Here is a 23,053-nt window from a genome sequence, read left to right as displayed (position 1 = left end):
TCATTCATTTTATAGGGCTATTATTTATTTTGTTGTGTAGGAAGAGCCTGAATACAAACATTTGCTTTTTCATCTTAAATAATTATAGGCTAATCCTAATTTGTGTATAATTTTATTAGGCCTGTTCATAGGCTCTTACACTTGTTTAGATTTATTAGTTCTTTTTTAGGCTGTGTTTAAAGGGAAATAGCCTACACTACAGAAATAGAATATTTTTCTGAAGACGAGAGGTCAGTTATTTCAAAGCGGACAATGCCATGAATTTATTTAAACCGTTTGCATTTATTTTCATCTAAAACAAGTCTAATCTTAAATTGCTTAATTTTCTAATTTATTATTTTACATGTTTATTTAGATTCATATATTACTTTTTTGTATTTAAGACAAAATAAAAAGGGTCTCGTTGAAGATGAGACGTCAGTTATTTCAAGGCTGATAATACCATTTATTTATACTGTTGTTTACAAACGCATTATTTTCAACTAAAATCAAATTAAAATCTTAAATTGCTTCATTTGTTAATTTATTCTTTTACATGTTTGTTTAGATGTATAGGCCTATATTAGGCTTCTCATATTTAAAGAGAAATAAAGAAGTAGGCCCCTATCCTGTTGAAGATGATGTCAGTTATTTCAAAGCGGACAATGCCGTGAATTTATTTAAACTTTCATTTGTTTGTTCATTTCTAATGTTTAAAGCAAAATAAAGAAGTTATAAGAGCTGGGTTTAACCAGAAATACCTGTGTACTGTCTCATTATTCCGACATGATTCCGACAAATCCGCACGCAGGCTAATGCATTGTCGGCAATTCAAATCAGCCATCTGGCGTCATTTTAAGTTGTCTTAACGGATTTATTGATTTTAAATGCTCAAAAATTTTTCATGTGACTCTGTTGCACTTGACTACGTTAACGTGGTCTAAATCAGTACTGAAACGCATGCCAATGTACTATTTTGCCAGAAAGTCTTATAGACCTTTATATATAAAACAAATTGTCATATTGAACTGCTGAATCCGATTCGACTAAGAAAATTCACAGCCCTATGACTGTCCCAACCTTTTTGGAGCGTGTTGCAGTCATCAGATTTTAAATGAGTGTATATTTTCAAAATATTTTTTTCAAAAAACAATTAAATTTACAAGGTAAAACATCAAATACTGTTTTGTTGTACTGTTTTCAATATAGTACAGGGTGAATAGAATTTACATTATCAGTCATTTTTGTTTCATTAGCATTTTCCATACTGGCTCAACTTTTTTGGTATTGGGGTTGTATAAATACGCATAGTTATCACCTCCGCTCCAGTGATGTGAAACTCTTTAAAGTCCCTTGTCCTTCTACTGGATTTGAAAAGCTGGGTTTCAGATATTTGCACCTTACAGTTGGATCAATCTTCAAAATAAATCTTTAACTTGGACACATACTTTTGATTCCTGACTTCAAACATGAAATGCATGACTTGTGACTGAAATATGCTCCTGCTTTTAACCTCTGCACTACTTTTAAATTGTTACACTACTATCTCGTTCTCCATTTGATGTTTATAACTTGTTTATTCTGCTATCTCGTGTAAGTGTGTAACTTTGTATTTTATGTCACATCCCCTTGCAAAAGAGATTTTGATCTCAATGGGGGTTTTCCTGGTTAAAGAAATTTTTTTAATCACATTGAATTGAATAGAATTCTGGAAGTGGAATATGGCTAGGGGGAAAAATTCACACAACATTCCAATTTTGAGAGGTTTGGTGCCATTTAGAGTGGTTTTGGAGATACCTGGAGTCACCTTTGGTTTTTATCTAGGGATAATGGGGTTTATATAAGATTAGGGATTCTTACAAAAAGCCCCCTGGGTTTTAATGGATTAAGAATGAATCTGTCATTAGAGTTCTGGATAAGCCTGTTTTGAGTCATATTAATGAGTTATTTAAGATGAGTTCTAATCATTGATTATGAGTTAAACTCCAGTTGTTTCTTTCCTGGTGCAGGTTGAGGAGGAGGGTAAGCTGAGGGAGGCAGTTGACCGCAGTGTTCAAGGACCTAACATCTGAGAAGACCAAGTGTGCAGAGCTGCAGAAGAGCCTGGACAATACCCAGCAAACACTGGCTGCACTGCAATCTGACTGCTATGCCAAGGACTCAGAGATCTCTGCTCTGCGGCATGACCTGAAGGTGGACCAAAACATTTTTTATAGTAAAAATAGTTATCACATGTAAAACTAAATCTGTTGAGATTCAATTTATTGCTTGTTTGCTTATTCAGGGTTCCCACTCATTTTAAGAAATCATTTTCCAGGACTTTTCAAGGACAATTTCCATGACTTAGACTTACAGACATTATACATGGACAATGGTAGCCCAAATCCAGTGGTGGGGCAGGGGTTGGGGCTATGTGCAAGTACTGTAACCATTCAAAACTTTGTGCTGCTGTGTAATCTCAGCAGCTAATAAAAATGAGAAAAGCGGAGAAAAATACAGAAAACAGAAAAATATGCAATCTCAGCTCTAAATATACTGTTTAATAGCTTGAATTATAGCCTAGCCTACAATTTTCCAGGACCTCACAAATATTTCCAGGACATTTAGTAAATTTTCTCATTTTCCAGGTGTTTTCCATGAGTGGAAAACTAGTCGATAAATTTCCAGGTTTTCAAGGTTTTCCAGGATGAGTGGGAACCCTGTTGTTGGTTACTTATTTAAACTGAAGTGACTGTAAAGGTAATGGTAATTGTATGGGGTGACTATGGTATGCATTAAGCATCAGAAACAGTACATGGAATCAATTATCATTGCAATATTGAATTATATTAGTCTAAACATTTCCATCAGGTCGTATGCACGGATTGAATGGGGTGGAGTTCAATGTATTACCAAGTTCAATGCTAACCGTAGCATTTTTTCCCCAAAGATGGTATTTCTAGATATAGCCTAATTTTGTCGCTGTGTTAACACATTTCTACGGTTGCCGGTCAGACACTCTTCACCGAAAGAAGAAATTTTGGGATTTTTCCGATATTACTTGTGTCAAAAGTGCTGCGCCGGAAACAACGATAGATTTACCTCAGTAGCCACATCTGTCCAAAATGTAAACAAGTCAGGCAGTTTTTCACGGTCGGGAAAATTTTATGACAACGTTGTCGTGCACATCAGCGTTGGGGTGACATAGCTCAGGAGGTAAGAGCGGTTGTCTGGCAGTCGGAGAGTTGTCTGTTCGATCCCCCACCCTGAGAGTGTCCCTGAGCAAGACACCTAACCCCTAATTGCTCCCAACGAGCTGATTGGTACCTTGCATGGCTGCCTTTCACGTTGGCGTCTGTGAGTGTGTGAATGGGTGAATGAGAGGCATCAATTGTAAAGCGCTTTGGATAAAAGCGCTGTAACGATGTTTAACTATACACAGGAACTTTGGGTCCTCTGGCTTACTGACCACGGGGCCGACTCTGCTGAGTCAGGTTCATTATTAACTTTTTGGTCAACCAAGTGCCTGTTCCCTTCCTCTTGTGACCCTGCAATAAACTTTCTGCGTGATCAATTAAGCATCAGCTCGGGGCAAGGAACACCCCCTTTTTGGAGGAATGGGGAACCCACTTTAACAAGCTTAAACATTAACGCAGTAATCAACGGTCTATCTATTCATGTTGCATTGACCGCTCCAATAGCACAAGCCAATCAATTGTTTCTGTGGCCAAAATAATAAGCCAATGACATTAAAGATCACACGTGGGGTTCCGTCGCGTCAGTGACTTTTGAGGATAAAAGTAATCAAGAAACCTAACAACTTTGCTCTGAGGTAAGGCATTGCCTAACCGACCAGACGCGCGCGCATCTCCTTAAGGACATCACCGGACTTTGCTGCGCTTCCCAACTCGCACCTCGCTGGAGACCTGCCTGAGTTGGCCTGCCACCATCCGCAAAATAAACCAAGCCGATTTATTTCCATCTACAGCTGTTTGAGGAACACGTATCTGCATACTTTTTCCTCCGTACCTCCCTTGCGGCCAGGACCCAAGTGGAAGATTTGTGCACATCCATCGTCTTGACTGGAACCTGTCGCGACCCCGACTTCACAGAAGAAGTTTCCCACGTCTCTGCGCGCCTGCCACAGACCCCTGGGACCAGCTGACGAGCTGAACGAGCATCACCTAATGGAATTAAGGACTGGCCTCCCTTACAATCACCGTTAAGTAATGAAACGCATATTTGACACTGACATCAAAGTATAGCGTATAGTAAAGTTTAAAATACCAGTTTAGGTTATTTTACTGCTGTTTGTGTTGTGTTTTGTTGTTTTGCGTATGTTGGTTGGGAATAGCAAATTCCCTGACTTTGTAGTTTACGTCGTTAAACTGTATTTTTATGAGACTGATATAACGAATTAACCAAGTAACATAGAGTAGCGTGTCACTAACCAATAACACAAACTAACCTTAGTTAAATGGTACTGTCAACCTCTTATGTTTAGCCATTGTAAAATCATATTTCCTCGTATAACGTATATTATGCAAATTATGTTTTCAATTAGCCTGTTACCATCACATTATGATAATCAATAAATGTATATTCTTTAAATCGTTGTCGTGTCCCTGTTATTTCAATAAGTTGGGCTGTACTGACGTCTCGAATTCTGATTGGTTGTTGAAACTCCATTCATCTGAGTAAACCTCACTACAGCGCTATATAAATGCAGTCCATTTACCATCAATGTCATCAAGATAACGTTATTAATGAACAAGTGATGTCGTTATTTTGATAAGTCATGTAATGTTACAATGTATCGAACGTTGCATTCATGCTACTAGTTTAATGTTACCTCCACACTGCTTAAGTTAAAGTGGCAATCTCGAAGATTTCCGTTTCGTTCTCTTTGGCGGTACCAATGGCGAGAAGCGGTAATTGCAGGTGTGTTTTTGGACCTCACTTCCCAACTTCCAAACAGTGTCGCCTGTGTGTGACGTCAGTCAGCTGGCACCTGGGCCCACGGTAAACTATAACACTATGTACTGAATAAAAAAATGGTTGTTATAAAAGTAAAGTTATGTACATACTCATTCATTGTCTAACATTAGGCTAACTTAAGCTCATTACACTGCCGAGCCGGGTTAAAATGCTGTAGCAGACCTGGGGTAGAATTAGTGATGATCAATTTCCACAGACGTTCTTATCCACCTTTTGCCCGGTCATGAACATCTTTACACTGCAGAGAAGAATCCACGGGATTCGCTGTGGCTCGTGGCAATTATGTATCTCGTGCACAATAAACATTGTCTTTCTAGTGAATGATTGTTGTGTGATATTTTTGAAACAACTGCCTTGCAGAATATTACCCCTGGTGTTCCTGGTTTTGCTAGCTAAACTGTTCGAGAATAAAGCTGCGCTGGGTGTTAAATTAGCAATCAGAACAAGAAGAATAAAACAAAAACAAGGGAGATTTCATCAAAAAAGGCTGGAGAAACATATGAGGAAGCGTAATAAAATAATAACAACGCTAATCCATACTGTCGTATTTTTAGGGGTTCGAGCAGCGAAGCTGGTGGAACCCTATTGTATCTGTTAGGATTATTAGGGGTCCAAGCAGCGAAGCTGGTGGAACCCTATTGTATTTGTTAGGATTATTATTATTATTATTCTTATTATTTTTCTCCGCTAAAAGTGTCTGAGGCTCAGCAACCATAAGTCCTAGAGCAACCAAATTTGGCAGGTGGGTTCCTATGGCCCCCCACTACTCAGGTACTAAAACTATGTCGATCAGATGGTGGCGCTATAACAAAGGGTCATGTTTAAAAGATCATAACTCCCACACCATAAGTCAGATCAACACAAAACTTCATCGACCGATGCATCTGAATGTGCTCTACAACTTTGCCATTGGGAGCACCTATGTCCGCCATATTGTTTGCCCGCCATTTGGACTTTTTTATTAGTTGGGGTGCGGAAGAGCTGGAGCTCCAAATCTAAGTGTTACGACATCTAGTAAACTTCTTTACGGCAAGCGACATCCATGGCGACGCAAGTAATCCGACACCGTAGGGGCTAGTTTTTATCAGTGAGGAGAGGGTCTGAACGTCGAGGAAGCAATGGAAGACGGTGCCAGCCAGAGTGCATGCTCGGCTACTAAAACTTTGTTAGTAAAAGCTTTTTGAGAGGATGAATAATTACTTTTCTTAGGCATAGATCCATTTGAAGACAGTATCGGGTGAGTTCGTTTAGTCTTTAAATCTGTCATTATGCTGAGAAATAGCTAAACCATTTTATTGGTAGGTTTTGAGTTTCTGTGCAAACGCGAGAACACGCTGGTATAATCAAACAATGATGGCAATACATATATAGTCCGCTTCGTTCCGTTGCTACCATAACATAACAAACTACCTTGTGTCTACAGCTGCAGTTTCTCGCTGCAATTACTAATATTGAATATAAACAAAAGACGCAATTTATGCTGTACTCTGCCAATGTCTAAATAGCCTAGATAATACGGTACTCTGAGCGTAGGAAGCAGGTAGCATGGATGGCGAGTTGATCTTTCGTTTTTTGCTACTAAAAGTTTGTTAGTAAAACCTTTGAGAGGATGAATCATTACTTTTCTTTGGCATGGATCCATTTGAAGACAATATCAGGTGAGTTTGTTTAGTCTTTAAATCCGTCATTATGCTGAGAGAAATCGTATTCTTAATTTAATCTCTAAATTGACTATAAGCTTAGGGTTGTAACTAGGTAGCTGTTTCGTAGGTGACTTAGTAAATGCACTTGTCTTAACTATTGCTTGTATTTTTGCATAGACTGTTGCTGTTCTTGTTTGTGTTAGTGTTAATCAGTTTAACCTACAGGGTCCAAGGTGAACTATGCGGTTGTTCCCTGTACTTGGAACGGTACTTCTCTCTAGGGTTTTCGACACACTTGTTCCTGATTATGATTATACACTTTGTTGTACGTCGCTCTGGATAAGAGCGTCTGCCAAATGCCTGTAATGTAATGTAATATTCCGTAGCAACAAGATAAACCCGACATTAGCCCTAAAATGTGCCAATACAGCAATGAAAACGCTGCTCACTGAATAACGAAATAAATGAGACAACGTTTTTTTTTAATTATACCATGTCATTCTACAGTCAATATCTGGGACTAAGCATTGAATAAATATACAATCTTACCATTGGTTTTACGCGTAGAGATGTCCCTTTTGCGACTGAGTGGTCATATGTTTTCTTGGACAATCCGTTTGTGAAATATACGCGCATTTGTGACGCCTGGGTCGGCTACCTTCAAAAATAGCTGTGCGTAATACCACACCTGTTGCTTACGGCGTTGTCGCCCTTTTTAGTACAATTTGGCTTGATTGACAATTCATTTATTCAGTAGGTGAGAGTATAAGCTTTCTAACGATGCATAACATGTCTGATTTTGCTTTTGGAATAGTGGTTTATAGGTCAGCGTAACCATACATTTCTCATCCTGCCAATGTCTAAATAAATAAAATGGTAGGCTGCTCTGCGCGCAGCACGCAGGTCGCGAGTTGATATTTCGTCTTTTGTTTTGTTTTTTCTCAATGTCGTATTTATTATTTGAAATGTGTATTTATGTGTTATTATTCTATCTGTCTCTGAGGCGCTCTGAAATGTGCATTCTCTGCTAAGCTGAGCAATGGATTGGAACATGTGTCTGACGTAGTGTTGCACGGTATACCTAAACTTCAGCACTTTCTCGGTACTTAAAAAAAAAAAAAAAAAAGAAACGGTTCGGTATTAGAATTTTCCGACGTTTGGTAGTTTCGCGTCAAATGTAAAAGCCAGGGAAATGTGTCTCCCGCATTACCGATTGAGAGGATGAAAAGTGTAATTTGTCAGAATCTTCGCTAGATGGCAGTAGCAACTAAGGTTGGCAAGTGTGGTGACCTGCGCTTGTGCATTCATTGTCGTTGATACAGCGCAAGCTTAGACTCAGTTCACTTCAGTAGCAATAGCTGTTCTAATTTGTAAATATTTTATTATAGGAAGATGCTGTATTGTTATTGAAATATGCTGTTTTTAGATCTATTTTAAAGTGAAAGACCTGTTTAAAGATAATTTACTTTACAATTGTTTAATTTTTGAAATATATTTAATATAGTTTTCTATGGTTTAGTGTTGTAACACTATAGTCCTATGCTTATTGATATGTTGAACAGGCTTCAACTTAAAGGTTGTTAATAAACCAGGTTTTTAATAAACCGTGAATTCGAAAATGAGATCAACCCTTGTGGACATTACGTTTCTGATCTATTAAGGTAATTTCAGTATCGTTAGGTACCGAGTATTGAATCAGTATTGTTTCAGTATCAATTATCGTGATACTAAAACCTGGTATCGGTATCAAAGTCAGAATTTTGGTATCGTGACAAACACTAGTGTGACACCTTTTTTAGTTGCGGCATGGAAGCGCTGCAGCTGTACATACACACCGGGCCATCTAACTGTTTACAACATGCCATCTAAGTGTTACGACATAGTAAAGGCCTTTACAGGAAGCGGCCAGGACACATCCATGGCGACGCAACTAAGTCATCCGCCAGCGTCTCTTAGCACAAAATTGGCCATAAGTCATCAATATTTTATACAGTCATCATGATATTCAGTAGATATTGTTGGGTGAAGGCATATGATAATGAGGACAAAGCCATTTTAAATCAATCCATAGGGGGCCGATGGTGCAATGCTTGGACCCCTCCCAGCGCCGCTTGCGGCTTTAATTTTATTTAGTTTTCTCTGGCTTGACATCTTTACACAGAAATGAGACCCGGCTCTGCTCCACCTATACCCTCGGGTTAATGCTCTGTAAGACGGCTTTGTTCCGATCACAATGATATATTGATGAACTTGATGGCAATGTAAATAACGGTAATGTTAGTGATGTGAACATTAGTTTAGACAACGTTGTGCACAGTCAGTAGCCATCTCTCATCAGGTAACAATGCGTTAGCTAGCTAGCTAATGTAATAACATAATCTAATGTCAGCTAACAATTAGAAAAAACGCTAGCTCGCAAACATCTCTCGAATGCAACACTACCTTGTTGCAACGTTGCAATGTAGCTAACTAAAGGCCAGTTCAGATCAATGATTCGCAACGAGACTGGATGCAACTTGCAAAATTCCAAGACGTCTGATTGTATACGTTCTAACTGCACTTGGCGATTTGACAAGGTAGGTCTTTTGAGACGCCAGGCAATGGCTTCAGACGTTCTGCAACTAACCAGTTCACACCGCTGCAATTTTCTCTGCAACATTCTAAAACCGTTTCGTCTCGTTGCGAATCATTGACCTGAATTGGCCTCTAACGTTACCGTTATTTACATTGCCATCAAGTTCATCAATATATTATAATGATCGGAATAAAGCCGTCTTTACACAGACCATTAACCAGGGGTATAGGTGGAGCAGAGCCAGGTCTGATTTCAGTGTAAAGATGTCAAGCCAGAGAAAACTAAATAAAAGAATACAGCAGTATGGAGTAGCGTTATTATTTATTACGCTACCTCATATGATCCTTCAGCCTTGCCCTTGTTTTAAAATATCACACAACAATCATTCACGAAAAGCGTGCACGAGATATATAATTGTATGAGCCGCAGCGAATCCCGCAAATTCTTCTCTGCAGTGTAAAGATGTTCATACCGGGCAAAAGGTGGATAAAGAATGTCTGTGGAAATTGATCATCACTAATTCTACCCCAGGTCTGCTACAGCATTATAACCCGGCTCGGCAGTGTAAAGACAGCTTAAGTTAGCCTAATGTTAGACAATGAATGAGTATGTACATAACGTTACTTTTATAACAACCATTTTTTATTCAGTAAATAGTAAGTGATAATAGTTGGCATGGCCCAGGTGCCAACTGGCTGACGTCACACAGGCGACACTGGTTGGATCCGGTTGGATCTCTGGGAAGTGAGGTCCAAAAACAAACCTGCAATTACTGCTTCTCGCCATTGGTACCGCCAAAGAGAACGAAACGGAAATCTTCGAGATTGTAACTTTAAGGTTTATCACAACAAAATGTTTGTTTTTAAAAAATCAGGCAAGATTAATAAAAAGTAATCATTTTTGTAGGGGACATGCTGCTTCTCATAGTGAGGTACCAAAATGTAGAAGATATCCATCTACAGTATATCCTCACGGGTGGTGCCAGCATGTAATAATCAGTCTCATAAATTAAATATAACTATGAAATATAATAACCATGGTGGCTATGGGCAGGGGTGGGCTCAGCCCACCCAAATGTGCATCTTGCCCACCCAATCAAAAGTTTAAGAAGGAAAAATTTTTGTTTTTTTGTTCAGCCAATCGAACAATAGCACAGAAAATACCAGTACCGTTTCTAAATTTCTGATTGGGTGGGCAGCCTACAGCCCACCTCCAAAGTCGCCCACTGCCCACCGCCTCTTCTCGTCGTGTTCCGGCACAATCACAAAGATGATGCAGTGTACTGCCGGTTGATTTAGTTGAATTAGTGGTATTAATGTGATGAGAAGCACTTTGTCATTCAAATGCATAACACGCAATTCCTTGCACCCCCACACCCACCAGCCCCAAACAATGCGCAATGAAATGTACCAAACAGATAAAGGGTAACCTAATAGTTTTTGGATGTGCGTTTTTTCGAGATCAACATGCCGTGTTATGACCAGTTAGTATTTAAAATAGATCACATGCCAGATCTGTTCTGTGCGTGACATATTAACACTAACGTAGCACGGTGGATGGCTTAAAGCCAACCACAAGAGAATGGTAACACAAGGAGCATGAATCATTAAAACACAATAACTGTTAGCACCGTCAATGTATATTCAAGTTATGAATGTTGCTACATTCAGTCCTTCGCTAATTATGCTATATGCCCAGAGTTACAGCCTTACTTGAGTCCTTTGCTATGGGTTGGTTGTTAGAATGCTCCCTGGTTTCCAGTGCAAAATCCATAAGAGTTGTCATGGAAAAGTGGAAGCCGTTCGCCCTTTTCTGGTTCTAAGACACGCAGCTTGATCCATGTCTCAGGCCGCTTGCCTCGTGGGACTGCAGGATACATCGATCGTGCGTGGCTCTCCTGGTTATTCGACCACTGCTAATCACGTAGGAGCGCTTCGGAGCGCCTCATTCCTCCCGTAGCCGGTAGCCAAGGGTATACGCTTCTTGCTCGGTTGCAGGCCTCGCAAACTCTTCCTAGCATGTGGACTCACGCGAGAGGGAGACGGGAGAAGGGTGGTGAGTCCAGGGAGAGGAAAATGAAACGGGAAGAGTGAAACAAAGGCAACCTTCATTTTATTGACGGTTACAAGTTTTAAATTTACAGTAAGCCAACATTGTAACTGGAAAGCTGTGATAGGAGGTGTGTAGTTTTGTGTCTTTTGTAGTCCATGGTACCTACAATTCCAATATGGAAATAATAAAATTGTTACTGTATATTTTGACTTAATTAAGAACATTTCTGTATCCTCCCTCATTCCAGAAGTGTTGATATCTCTGAGATTCTACTATGTTTCAGAATTGTGATCTATATTTCTGAACTGCTTTCTACATGTGACTCATGTTAAAGTAGTAAATGCAAATAGCACAGTAATAATCTAACCCCATACTTGTGGATTTTTTACAGTGACTAGGATTGTGACTGAAACTTACATGTGACTTCACTGGTTTCACAGGCATCTGAGGATAAGTTGACACTGGCCCAGGAGGAACTTTTGGCAAACCGGACTCAAATGAGCAGCCAGACAGTACTGATTCACGATCTGAAGGCAAGCCACACAGTACTACAGCAGGATTCTACCAAGAAGGAGGAACGAGTCCAACAACAGGAGGAGGCCCTGAGAGACCTGCAACAGCGGCAGGTCTGCTTGTGTTTGTGGGAGACAGAAAAGTTTCACAGCGGTGGTATGATAATGTGTTTGCATGCATACGTGCAAATGTGCGATGGGCTAGGGCTGCAACTGATGATTATTTTTATAATCAATTATGGAATGTTAATTTGACAATTTTATTAGTCTATAATTAAATATTATGATAAACAAGTTCAGTCTTTCTGTGCAAATGAGTGAAATGTTGGACCACTTAAAGGACTGGACCACAGGCTGGGATGGGACAAATAACCATCAAGAATAAAAGCACTATAGTAACCAAGGTGTACTTGCATATTTGATTTCATACAGTGACACACATTTAGCATTTTCTTTATTTTTTTATTTTACACCTTGGTTACTCCAGTGCTTATTCTTGATGGTTCTTTGTCCCATCCCAGCCTGTTGTCCAATCCTTTAAGATATGCTCTCACACACTTGCCATTGCCTCTTGGGGGAAACATTTTACAGTCCAGAAATTATTTTGGCAATGAGTGCGGTCCATCCAGTAACAGTGCAAAGAAAGTATGTAAAATTAGCCAGTTTGCTCTCCATTTTGTGCAAAGTAATGAGTCTACGACAGTGCTGACTTCAGATAGTGAAATTGCCCAGTACCCTTGTAACTCATAATTTCCTGTTAGACGTTTATCTAAAAACCTGTGAAAGTGTATAAATTGTATAGGGAAGCAGTGTTTGAAAATAATTTATTGTAACTGTACAAATGTATAGTTAAATAATAAACAAAATAATATTGATTTTCTGATTTCCATCATGGAGGTGATACCGTTTATTTTGTTCACCTAAAAGATTTTTTTGAAGATAGAATGAATCATTCACAAATAACCCACTCCTACTCAGTTGCAAGTTGGTGTACTGGCTTGAAGCTAGGTAATTGCTATTGCCTTCACAGAATGTAAGGCTACGTTTGTTAGCTAGCTAAGCTTCTACGACAATGTCATTCTACTAGCAAAGGGGCGAACCCTGATTTAAACTGTCATTGAATAGTGCAATTAAATATTTGCCCCAGTCTACTGTAAGATTATGATAATAGTTTCTTGTTGTATTTTTTCAGAATGAGAACAGAATTGATTCTACAGCAGTGTGTGCTCTTTGTTCCTACCACTGAGCGCTTTTGATATATGATCTGTGGGCAGTCAAAATGACACTGATTTGAGTGCTTTTTTGATTGATAAGGATTTATGATCTACTTAGTTGACTAAATTGAATAATTGTTGCAGCTCTATTGTGAACATATCACAATATGTGTCTGTGAACTTTCTTTAGGAGAGAAGCCAGGAGGAGTTGCAGAAGGAGCATTTGAGGATGATGGAGCTGAAGGAAGAAAAGAGTAGACTAGAGCAGGCTGTGAACTGCCTGAATGAGGAGCTGAGGGCCAACACTGAGCGCAGCAACAAGGTAACTTTCTACCAGCACACCCATGTCACACGAACAGCCTGGCAGAATGATATGCATGTGTTTTCAAAGATGTTATGAGAAAACTGTGCAGTGATGGGCAGGTCTGTGGTGTGTATTTAAGAGGAGTGATGTTTAAGGGCATGACTGAGCTGTCTGATTGTAGCATGCAGTATTTCATGTGTGTGTACGTTATGTGGTGCACAGGAGCTGACAAAGCTGCAAGAGGCGAAGCAGCTGCTGATCCAACAGAAGCTCGAGATGCAGGGGTGTGTGGAAAGTTCACAGGCAGCACTGGAACAGGAGAGGAGGGAGCATCAAGCCACACAGGACAGTCTCAATCACCAAGATGAGGAGCTGAAAAAAGAAAAGGCTTATATTGAGGCCCAGCTGGTATTGTCACATTCACTGCTATCACACATACATACTGTATGTGCTGCACTCAATAACTGCAACTACACACATTCCCTTAAGTTCATGTAGTTCATCAAGTTCAAGCAGTTTATTTGCCATTTGTATAAAATGTATTGGAAGTCTTAGTAATGAGCCTGTCATCATTTGAGGACATTTGAAAGATATAAAACACATGAACACCTTAGACAATATACAATAAAAAATAAAAAAGTTCTGTAGTTAATTAAGTGTTGTGGTGTTGCTGAATCAAATACCAAACAGTATCAGAGTAAAACCTGTCTCTGAATCTGTTTGTGTATAAAATTTTGCTTTGCCTGTCTATCTGGGTTGCACTCCAAGTGGTAGTGACTGATGGGAGCAAAGTAAACGGGCCATTTCTCAGATGGCTAGGGTCTGCTACTATCTTCTGGGCCCTGTCACGGCACCTAATGAAACAAATGTCACCTATGCAGGGCAGCTCTATACCAATAATTTGTTGTTCTGTCGCACAGCTTTATCAATTTTCAATCCATGTTATAACAATTTCCATCCCATACCATTATGCATCTAATGAATGCTCTCTTTTTGTAGATCTGTAAAACCTACCAGTGTCTTAACGGTAGGGTTGTCTTTGGGATGTGGGCAATGCCAAATGCTTTTTTTTTTTAATGTGCGATTCGCCACTTAGTCCACCAATCCCGACCGACAGCTGATTGGAAAAGTTTATGGATGGATTCACCTGATGGAGTAGAGGGGAAAACAGGAGCCGGGGGGGGGGGGGGGGGGAACCCCCGATAGGCAGACGCTGACCAGCAGGGACGACAGATAAAACAGACAGGCGCGCACACACACACACACACAACCAACAAATAGAGATGTCAACATGAAAAACAATGTTAATAAAAATAATAATAACAATAATAATTATAATAATTATACAACAACATATAACATGCTAGAACATAACATAGGTGTGTGTATTCCAGTCTGTTATGAAATCAGCAATAATCTCCTTGTTTTAGTGACATTAAGGTCAATGTTACTGTCAGTACACCACTAAGTAAAACTTCCTTTCTATAATAGACTTGTTGTTATTCTGTTGTCGTCCTATCTATGTTGTATCATTGGCAAATTTAATGATGCAGTGCTGTTATATTCTGCAATGCAATCATGAGTGCAAAGTGAATATAAAAGTGGACCAAGCACACATCCCTGGGGCATGCCTATATTCAGAACCATTGGAGATGAGGTGTAATTATCAGTTATCACTACATGTTCTCTCTGTGTTAAAAAGTCAAAAATCCAGTAGCAAATAGAGTGTCTTAAATCTAAATCTGTTAACATGGTGGCTAGTTTGTTTGGAACAATTGTGTTGCATACAGAACAATAAATAAATTGTAACATGGGCACCGTGTTAGATTCTCTGTGGGAGAGAACGGGACGTCACCTATATCGTTGGGATATGCCCCCTTTAGCTTTTCATTCAAACTCCTTTACAATATGCAAGAAAGGCAATTTCCACTGTTAAGGGCTTTGACTGGACATTAGCAATACAGGTGGCGTGCCTCCACAGATTCAAAATGTGTGTGTGTGCGCGTGTGTGTGTGTCCGGGGGGGGGGGGGGGTAAAAGGATGCTTATTGACATTTCCTTCTCAAAACTGAATATCCTCACTATTAGCTGATGGGGCTACATTACATTACATTACATTACAGGCATTTGGCAGACGCTCTTATCCAGAGCGACGTACAACAAAGTGTATAACCATAACCAGGAACAAGTATGACGAAACCCCTAGAGAGAAGTACCGGTCCAAGTGCAGGGAACAACCGCATAGTTCAACTTGGACCCTGATGGTTAAAATGATTAACACTAACAACGAGAACGGCAACAACGCAATCTATGGAAAAAATACAAGTAGTCGTTAAGACAGTTAATGCACCTAAGTCACCTACGAAACAGCTGCCTAGTTACAACCTAAGCTTAGTCATTTACAGGGGGGAAGGGAGGGATGGGGAGAGGTGCAGCCTGAAGAAATGAGTCTTCAGTCGTCGTTTGAAATGGGTCAGTGTCTCAGCTGTTCTGACCTCCACAGGGAGGTCATTCCACCATTGTGGGGCCAGGACAGACAGGAGACGTGTTCTGGAAGTGCAGGTGCGAAGAGGGGGAGGTGCTAGGCGTCCTGAGGTAGCAGAACGAGGGATCTGGCTGGCATGTAGGGTTTGAATATTGCGCTATGCCTGGTGGTACATAACTGTTTAGCGGAGGGCCCTCAGGTGGTTAGTCCATGCTACCGCAGTGTGGTTGTTTGTCCTGACAAGGAAATGGTGGTCTTTATTGAGGGGGAGATGTTTTACAGCTAGACAACCTGCATATAGTTCCAGTATGTTTATATGGAGACAGACCTGTGTACCCCTCCACAGGCCTCTCACCATCCATCCCTCCCACATGGCCCCTCATCCCTGGTTTGATGTTGTGATAACAAGTTGATGCGTGATAGGGCCCAGTTGGAGAGCATTAGTTTGTCCATGGGGTCAATGCTTGCCAACACCTTTGAGACACACTTCAGCCTGCATGTGCTGTCCTGTCTGGGGTGGGCCCTCAGGGTCAAGAACCACTTCTTATATGCAGGAGACCCAATGGCACAGCCATCACTGCTAAGGCCGTGAGGCCTAGGAGTGGAACCTGTATTCTCTTCCCTGGCTGGAATTTTTTAAAACGTGTGTAATAATGTTGGGCATGTTAATTTCATTCACATCTGGCATGAGTCTACCTTGAAGCCAAGGAGTTAGGTGCATTGGTTGGTTGTCAGTTTGCTTTTCTCCCAATTTATCACCATGTTTAAAGGTCCCATGTCATTCTGTTTTCCATCAATTTTATATTATTGTACGTAGTCTATCAAATGTGTTTATGAAATTTAAAATGTCCCAGTACATTTTCTAGGTCTCAAGTGCACTTATTTCATAATGTGACTGTGTAAAGCTGGACGGGGCATGACACGTTGGTTCTTGCAAAAAGTAACGATTGAGGTGTGCCATTAAGCGCCTGTCAGAGCAGTGCTGAAAACAGTATCGATGACAGCCAGATTACTGATGAGAAATCAGATCATTTTAGACACTTTGCTTGCAGTGGCTTTCAATTTTTCATTTTCATTTTCAATGAATCAATGAAAATCTAAAACAATTTAAGGTGTGCATTGCTATACACATATTTATTTATTTTCTGGTTATCTGTTGTAGTTTATAACAACAGGATTGCATAAAATGTTAGACTACTGTTACCTGGTTCTGAGGTACACTGCATTTACAAAAGTATGCAGACACCCTTTCTAATTGGTGGTTTCAGCTATTTCAGCCACACCCATTGCTAACAGGTGTATACAATCAAGAATACAGCCATGAAATCTCAATTAATAGACATTAGCAGAAGAATGGGTCTCAGACCCTGAAGAGCTCAGTGACTTTCAATGTGGCACTGTCATGGGCTACCACCTTTCCAACAACTCAGTTTGTTGAATTTCTGCCCTGCTAGAGCTGCCTCAGTCAAATGTAAGTGCTGTTATTGTGAAGTGAAAACATACAGGAGCAACAACAGCTCAGCCATGAAGCAGTAGGCCACACAAGCAGAACAGGACCACCAAGTTCTGAAGTGTATAGCGAGAACAATCATTTATCCTCTGTTGCTACACTCACTAGAGTTCCAATCTACCTCTGGAAACAACATCAGCGCAAGAACTGTTCGTCAAGAGCTCCATGAAATGTTTCTATGGCAGAGCTGCTGTACACTAGCCTAAGATCACCATGCGCAATGCCAAGTATTGGCTGGAATGGTGTAAAGCACACTGCTATTAGACTCTGGAGCAGTGGAAATGTGTTCTCTGGAGTAATGAATCATGATTCACTATCTGGCAGTCTGATGGACAAATCTGGGTTTAGCAAAATGCAGTGTGCCAACTGTACTGGCCCAAATTTTGCCACCTGTAAAGTTGAAGAGGAATAATGGTCTGGGCTGTTTTTCATGGTTTTAGACTAGACCCTTTAGTTCCAGTGAAGAGAAATCTTATTTCTACAGTATACGATGACATTCTAGAGATTTGTGCACTTCCAAATTTGTGGTAACATTTTGGAAGACCCTTTCCTGTTTCAGACATTACATTACATTCATTTGGCAGACGCTTTTATCCAAAGCGGCGTGCAATAAGTGCATACCGAAGGTCATTGGAACAACTACAAAACACTGGTCCAATAAGGTACAATACTCATTTTGTAACAGTTATTCATAGCCATGAACACATGAAGTCCAGTTCACACAATAAACATTACTCTCTGACCTAACCTAGGCTAAGACAAACTAGGAGGCATGACAGGCTACAACATCAAGATAATGATACAAAGTACAATATATGTGCTGGATGGAGGTACATGTAACATGAAAGTGGCAACAGGAGATACATGTAACATGAAAGTGCTATAGGAACGAAGTAGATGGATTAAGTGAAAAATTAACCCAGATTGGGAGTGCCCCACAGAGTGGTGATAGTTAGTCCAGGTATGGTCTGAAGAGATGAGTCATCAGACCACGGCAGTAGATGGGCAATGACTGAGTGGCTCATAGAGGAACAGGGAGTTCATTCCCTGTGGAGAAGCTCTGTGGTAGGGACAAGCAAGAACCATTCAGGGGGTGCAAGTCGCCCTGCTGCAGCAGAGCGGAGTGGTCAAGATGGCGTGTAGGAGCTGGCATGTTTCAGCATGACAATGCCCCCGTGTACAAAGCAAGGTCCATAAAGAGATGGTTTGCTGAGTTTGGTGGGGAAGAACTTGACTGGCCTGCACAGAGCCCTGACCTTTACCCAATCAAACACCTTTGGGATGAATTGGAATGCCAACTGCGAGAGCTTCCATCCACTACACCTACCCTTTTCACTCGCTGACCTCCCTGCCCCCCAATTCCCTACTTTAAATAATCCTGTGCTCCCCTAAGCATACGTTGGCCCAGTGTGCAGCAGTACCCCTTCGGTTCAGTCGCAGCTCGTCATGCTTGTACAGGTCACCCCTGTCCCAAAAGGAGTCCCAGTGCCCCATAAACCTGTACCCCTCTTTCCTATGCCAGGTTTGTAGCCATGTGTTAAACCTCCAAATAAAACTTTGCTACCCTCTGCTTGCACATGGTACCGGTAGCATCCCAGAAAAAACTACAATGAAGGTTCTGCTCCTAATCTTTTCTGCTAGCTCCATAAATTTGTCCAGCAGAACCTTAAACCTAACCGTACCTTTGTCTTTGGTTCCTCACTGGATCCTTCCCCACTCAGGCCAGGAGTTTGTCCGCAAGCTCCAGGATATCTCCTACATGGGCACCAGGCAGGCAACACCACTGTATGGGATTCCTGCAAAGTAACAACACTATGCTGTCTATTCTCCTAATAATTGAGTCCCCCACTATCACCAACTCCCTTTTCCGGGAGGATGTAGCCATCTTGGTGTCCAGTAGCTCATCAGTCCTCCCACTCTCAGGGTCAAGGGCCAGGTCGAATTCCTGCAAGGGCTGGAATTGGTTGGACTCTGTCGCCTCTGTGTGGTGTGCATGCCCTTTTCTACACTTGCGCACTATGGTCACCCAACTGTCTCCCTGCCTGCTCTAGTTCTCCCCCCCTTCCCAGCTGTAGTGTCCACACCATTTCCTTAAAGGCCATGCTACTACCAATTGTGAACTGTGGATTCCAGCAAGCTAGCCCTTGAAATCAAGGATCTTGCTCTTGGGGTGCTCAACCAATCGGCAATGGTGGCTGGCAAACTCCCCCTGAAAATTGTTTTCCAGAAGTGCGATTATCCTGCAACCCTCACAGCTTTGGCCACATTTTTACCCCATATCAATCAGCCTATTTCTCCCTTAGTCTAGATTAAGTTACTGCCAAGATGGAGAGACCAAGACCACAACTTAAAAATGTGTGGGTGGCTCCAGACAATTAGCAGGAGACACTGAAGAGGAAAAAAAGGACTTTTAACTGTTATTAATTCAACACTTAACTAATGTTAAGTGTTGAATTAATAGCACAAAAAATAACAAACCAGGAATATGGAATCAATTGTGTTATAATAAACGAACTTAGCTAGCTTTTACTTAATTACAAGAACTGAAGGAATCCTTGTGCTAGGTAATATTTTTATTTATATCTCAGGACAAAATACAACCAAAATTTATCCAGAATCAGATTATAAAATCTACAGCTCACGTTAGCACATATCAATAAAGGCAAATTATCTAACTACAGTTGCATTTTGCTCCTGGGAGGCAAAAAACCTCACCAACTGAACCAACCTTCAGTCAGCAAGGTGTCCAGATTAGCTAACCAGCTAGTTTTCTAGCCGAGTGCTTAACAGAAGGGAAAAAATGTGCTAATTCCCCTCCTGCCCCTTAACAGCAACAAAGAATTTCACATTAGCAAAACAGTCTTACCTTCCTGACAATGTGGGTTTTAAAAATTCAAACTAATATCAAATACATACTTGAAAGCACAAAACAATCCTGTAACAAACTTTTCCAAACACCACCAGACTCCTTCCCCTCACTCTTTCCACCATGAACAGGAAGTGCGTGTCAGACACGAGCAATTGAGCAAGAGCAGTAATCAAGAGCAAGACCCTAAACCTAAACCACTCTCCTTTCTGTTTTTGATGCTACAGCAGCATCTTTCACCTGAGGTAGGCTAATATATGAGTTTCGACAAACTGTACAGAATAATCCTTTTTAAAATCGCTGGCAAATTCATTTGCCCTGTCCCTAACTGTAGTCTTAATTGATAAATGGCATCGCCTTGTCTCCTCAGTAGCAGTGGAGTGTCCAGACAAATTATAAAGGTGGGGCCCAAGCTGGGCACAGAATTACACAGGGTGAGCACATCTATGGATAAACACCCCACCCCCTTCTTATCACAGTTAAAATTACCTTACCTTACAGACTTCGAATAGGAAAGTTGAATGCCACACATAGATCCCCTAAAGGGAAATATTCTGTCGAGTCTTTTCACACATGACTGTTCTGGATAGATCAGGCAAGGCAGGTTGTCTATTCATTCAAACTGGCTAAATCTAGGCCTGCCATTAAAAGTATTGATATCAAAATGACGCCAAGTTACTGTACTACAAACAATATAAGCTATGCTATGCTAATTTATCCAGTTTTACAGTTTTCTGCAGAGCATTCCAGTCGCAGGCAGCAGCGGATTGAAATGATGCAAGACCGAGGGAGGTGTTGGTTTTGGGAATTTTTAATTGGATATGGAGTGAGGACCGGGTGTTGTGTGTGACAAACATAGGTTGCAGCAGATGACATAAGTAGGGAGGTGATAGACCGAGAAGGGTCTTATAAATGAGAGTAAGCCAGTGAATGTTACGACGGGTGTGAAGGGAGGGCCAGTTGACCATAGAGTAAAGCGTGCAGTGGTGTGTTTTGAAGGGGGCATTTGTGGCAAACCAGATAGCAGAATGGTAAAGAGTATCAAGCTTGCAAAGTGTACCTTTGCATGCAGACCTGTATGTTATGTCACCATCAATCATTGCCTCACAGAAGACTAGAAATGAGAGGGCTGCTCATGAGACATCGCCTTCATATGCCACCATCCACTTCAAACACAAAACTCATTATCAACCTCTCATAGTCACGTTGTGCATTGATAAATTTCTCTCTGTCTCCCTCCCTCCCTCCCTCTCCCTCTTCAGGAGACAGAGCTGAAAGCAAAGGCGGAGCTTGTGAAGTGTCATGAAGAGGCGAAGTCCAGACTGTCAATGCAGGTGATGGCACTTAATGAAAACATGGCCACACTGAAGCGCGAGTGGCAGAGCAGCCAGCGGCGTGTTGGTGAGTTGGAAAAGCAGACTGATGAACTGCGAGGAGAAATCGCCGTGTTAGAGGCCACTGTGCAGAACAATCAGGATGAACGACGTGCCCTGTTGGAGAGGTGAGCTGGCTATTGGCATGCCAGGTAAAAGTCATCTACTAAATATGCAAGGATACAAAGATATGTTTGCATAATTTTTCCAAATGGGAGCCCCAGTGGGAAGTATCTTATACTCCTGACAGATGATACAATTGAGATGTTACTATTCAAGTGCAATCTAAACCTGAGGAATTTTGTCAGACAGTGTATCCAGAACGTCTCTGGAATTACTATGTTGCATTTCAGGTGCATAAAAGGCGAAGGCGAGATGGAGAAGCTTCAGGCCAAAGTAGTGGAGACGCGGCGCAAACTGGATGATACCACGGCTGCCATGCAAGAGCTGGGCAGGGAGAACCAGTCCCTACAGGTTGGAGAGACTGACTGATCAATGATGTGACTGCAAATACAGCAGTCGCTGTTAAGTGATGACATGTCTGCCCCTGCAGATAAAACAGTCCCAGAATCTGACGCGCAAATGGGCAGAGGATCACGAAGTGCAGAACTGCATGTCCTGTGGGAAAGGGTTTTCCGTAACTGTCAGGAAGGTAAGCACCTCGAACACAATTTGACCATACTCACTCAACACATACAGTTTATCAATCTTCCAATGATCATGGTGTGTTGAACCATCTTCGCGAATACAACTGTACCTTCTTCATTGCCTTTATAATATAGTTTAATGAAGGCAATCTGCTGAAACAAAGCAATTTGCTGGATCATTTGAATCTTTTTGCCTTATCTAAAAACATTGAGTGCTGACCTTTCCTGAATATGGTTATCCATCCACTCCCTAGCACTCACTGCCTGCCTGTATGTTTGTCCTCTCACTGTTCATTACTGCAGCATCACTGTCGACACTGTGGGAATATTTTCTGTGGCGAGTGCTCTTCCAAAAATGCCTTAACACCGTCATCCAAGAAGCCAGTGCGTGTGTGTGACACGTGTTTCGAGGAGCTGCAGGGCTGAGAACTTCCTGCACACTTCACCTAAGAACTCCAATCCTTTCGTATACCACATACATGCACTGGTACCTACTCATAACACCTGTTACAGTTCCATTGTGAACTAAAAGGATTGGAATCTTGTGGAATTTGGCCTGGGATCACAGGGACTGAGAGGAGGTATTTGTGGGTACAAAGATAGCCACTGTCTATTGGCTAGTATGACGGTATGGGTCTGCTTCAGCATAGACGCAGGCTAGCATAGCTGTATATGGTGCCTTTACTGCTAATGTAGCCAGATTAATTTGGCACTGTTAAATATAAGTCTGATCACAGCATTCCTCTGAAACCCACATTGATTTGGTTACATTGGAAACAATTATGGCTATTGTATATTAGATCTAAAGTGAAAATCAAGAATAAAAGATATTGTGATCGCTGTGAAAGCAGGTTATATGATCAAAAAGGGTCTGCACCAAAGATGGCTTTGTGAATGTTTGCCAACATTGTGTCCTG

At 41.1% G+C, this 23,053-nt stretch overlaps 1 protein-coding gene across 1 annotated transcript in view; it reads left to right on the top strand.

Annotated features, from left to right (window-relative positions):
- Positions 1–22,736, top strand: part of eea1 (early endosome antigen 1) — a 273,538-nt gene extending 250,802 nt beyond the window's left edge. Inside the window, exons 24-31 of the mRNA XM_035426231.1 lie at positions 2,012–2,172; positions 11,667–11,852; positions 13,143–13,274; positions 13,479–13,664; positions 21,379–21,617; positions 21,843–21,963; positions 22,043–22,141; positions 22,440–22,736. Coding sequence (XP_035282122.1) covers positions 2,012–2,172; positions 11,667–11,852; positions 13,143–13,274; positions 13,479–13,664; positions 21,379–21,617; positions 21,843–21,963; positions 22,043–22,141; positions 22,440–22,562 — 1,247 coding nt within the window. The 3' untranslated portion in view covers positions 22,563–22,736. The remainder of the gene's footprint in view (positions 1–2,011; positions 2,173–11,666; positions 11,853–13,142; positions 13,275–13,478; positions 13,665–21,378; positions 21,618–21,842; positions 21,964–22,042; positions 22,142–22,439) is intronic.
- Positions 22,737–23,053: the final 317 nt, after the last annotated feature.

This window comes from Anguilla anguilla, chromosome 7 (assembly GCF_013347855.1).
Source record: "Anguilla anguilla isolate fAngAng1 chromosome 7, fAngAng1.pri, whole genome shotgun sequence".
In the NCBI taxonomy this organism is placed as follows: Eukaryota; Metazoa; Chordata; class Actinopteri; order Anguilliformes; family Anguillidae; genus Anguilla; species Anguilla anguilla.
The sequence above is the reverse complement of the archived record's forward strand: the minus strand, read 5'-3'. Positions and strand labels throughout refer to the sequence as shown.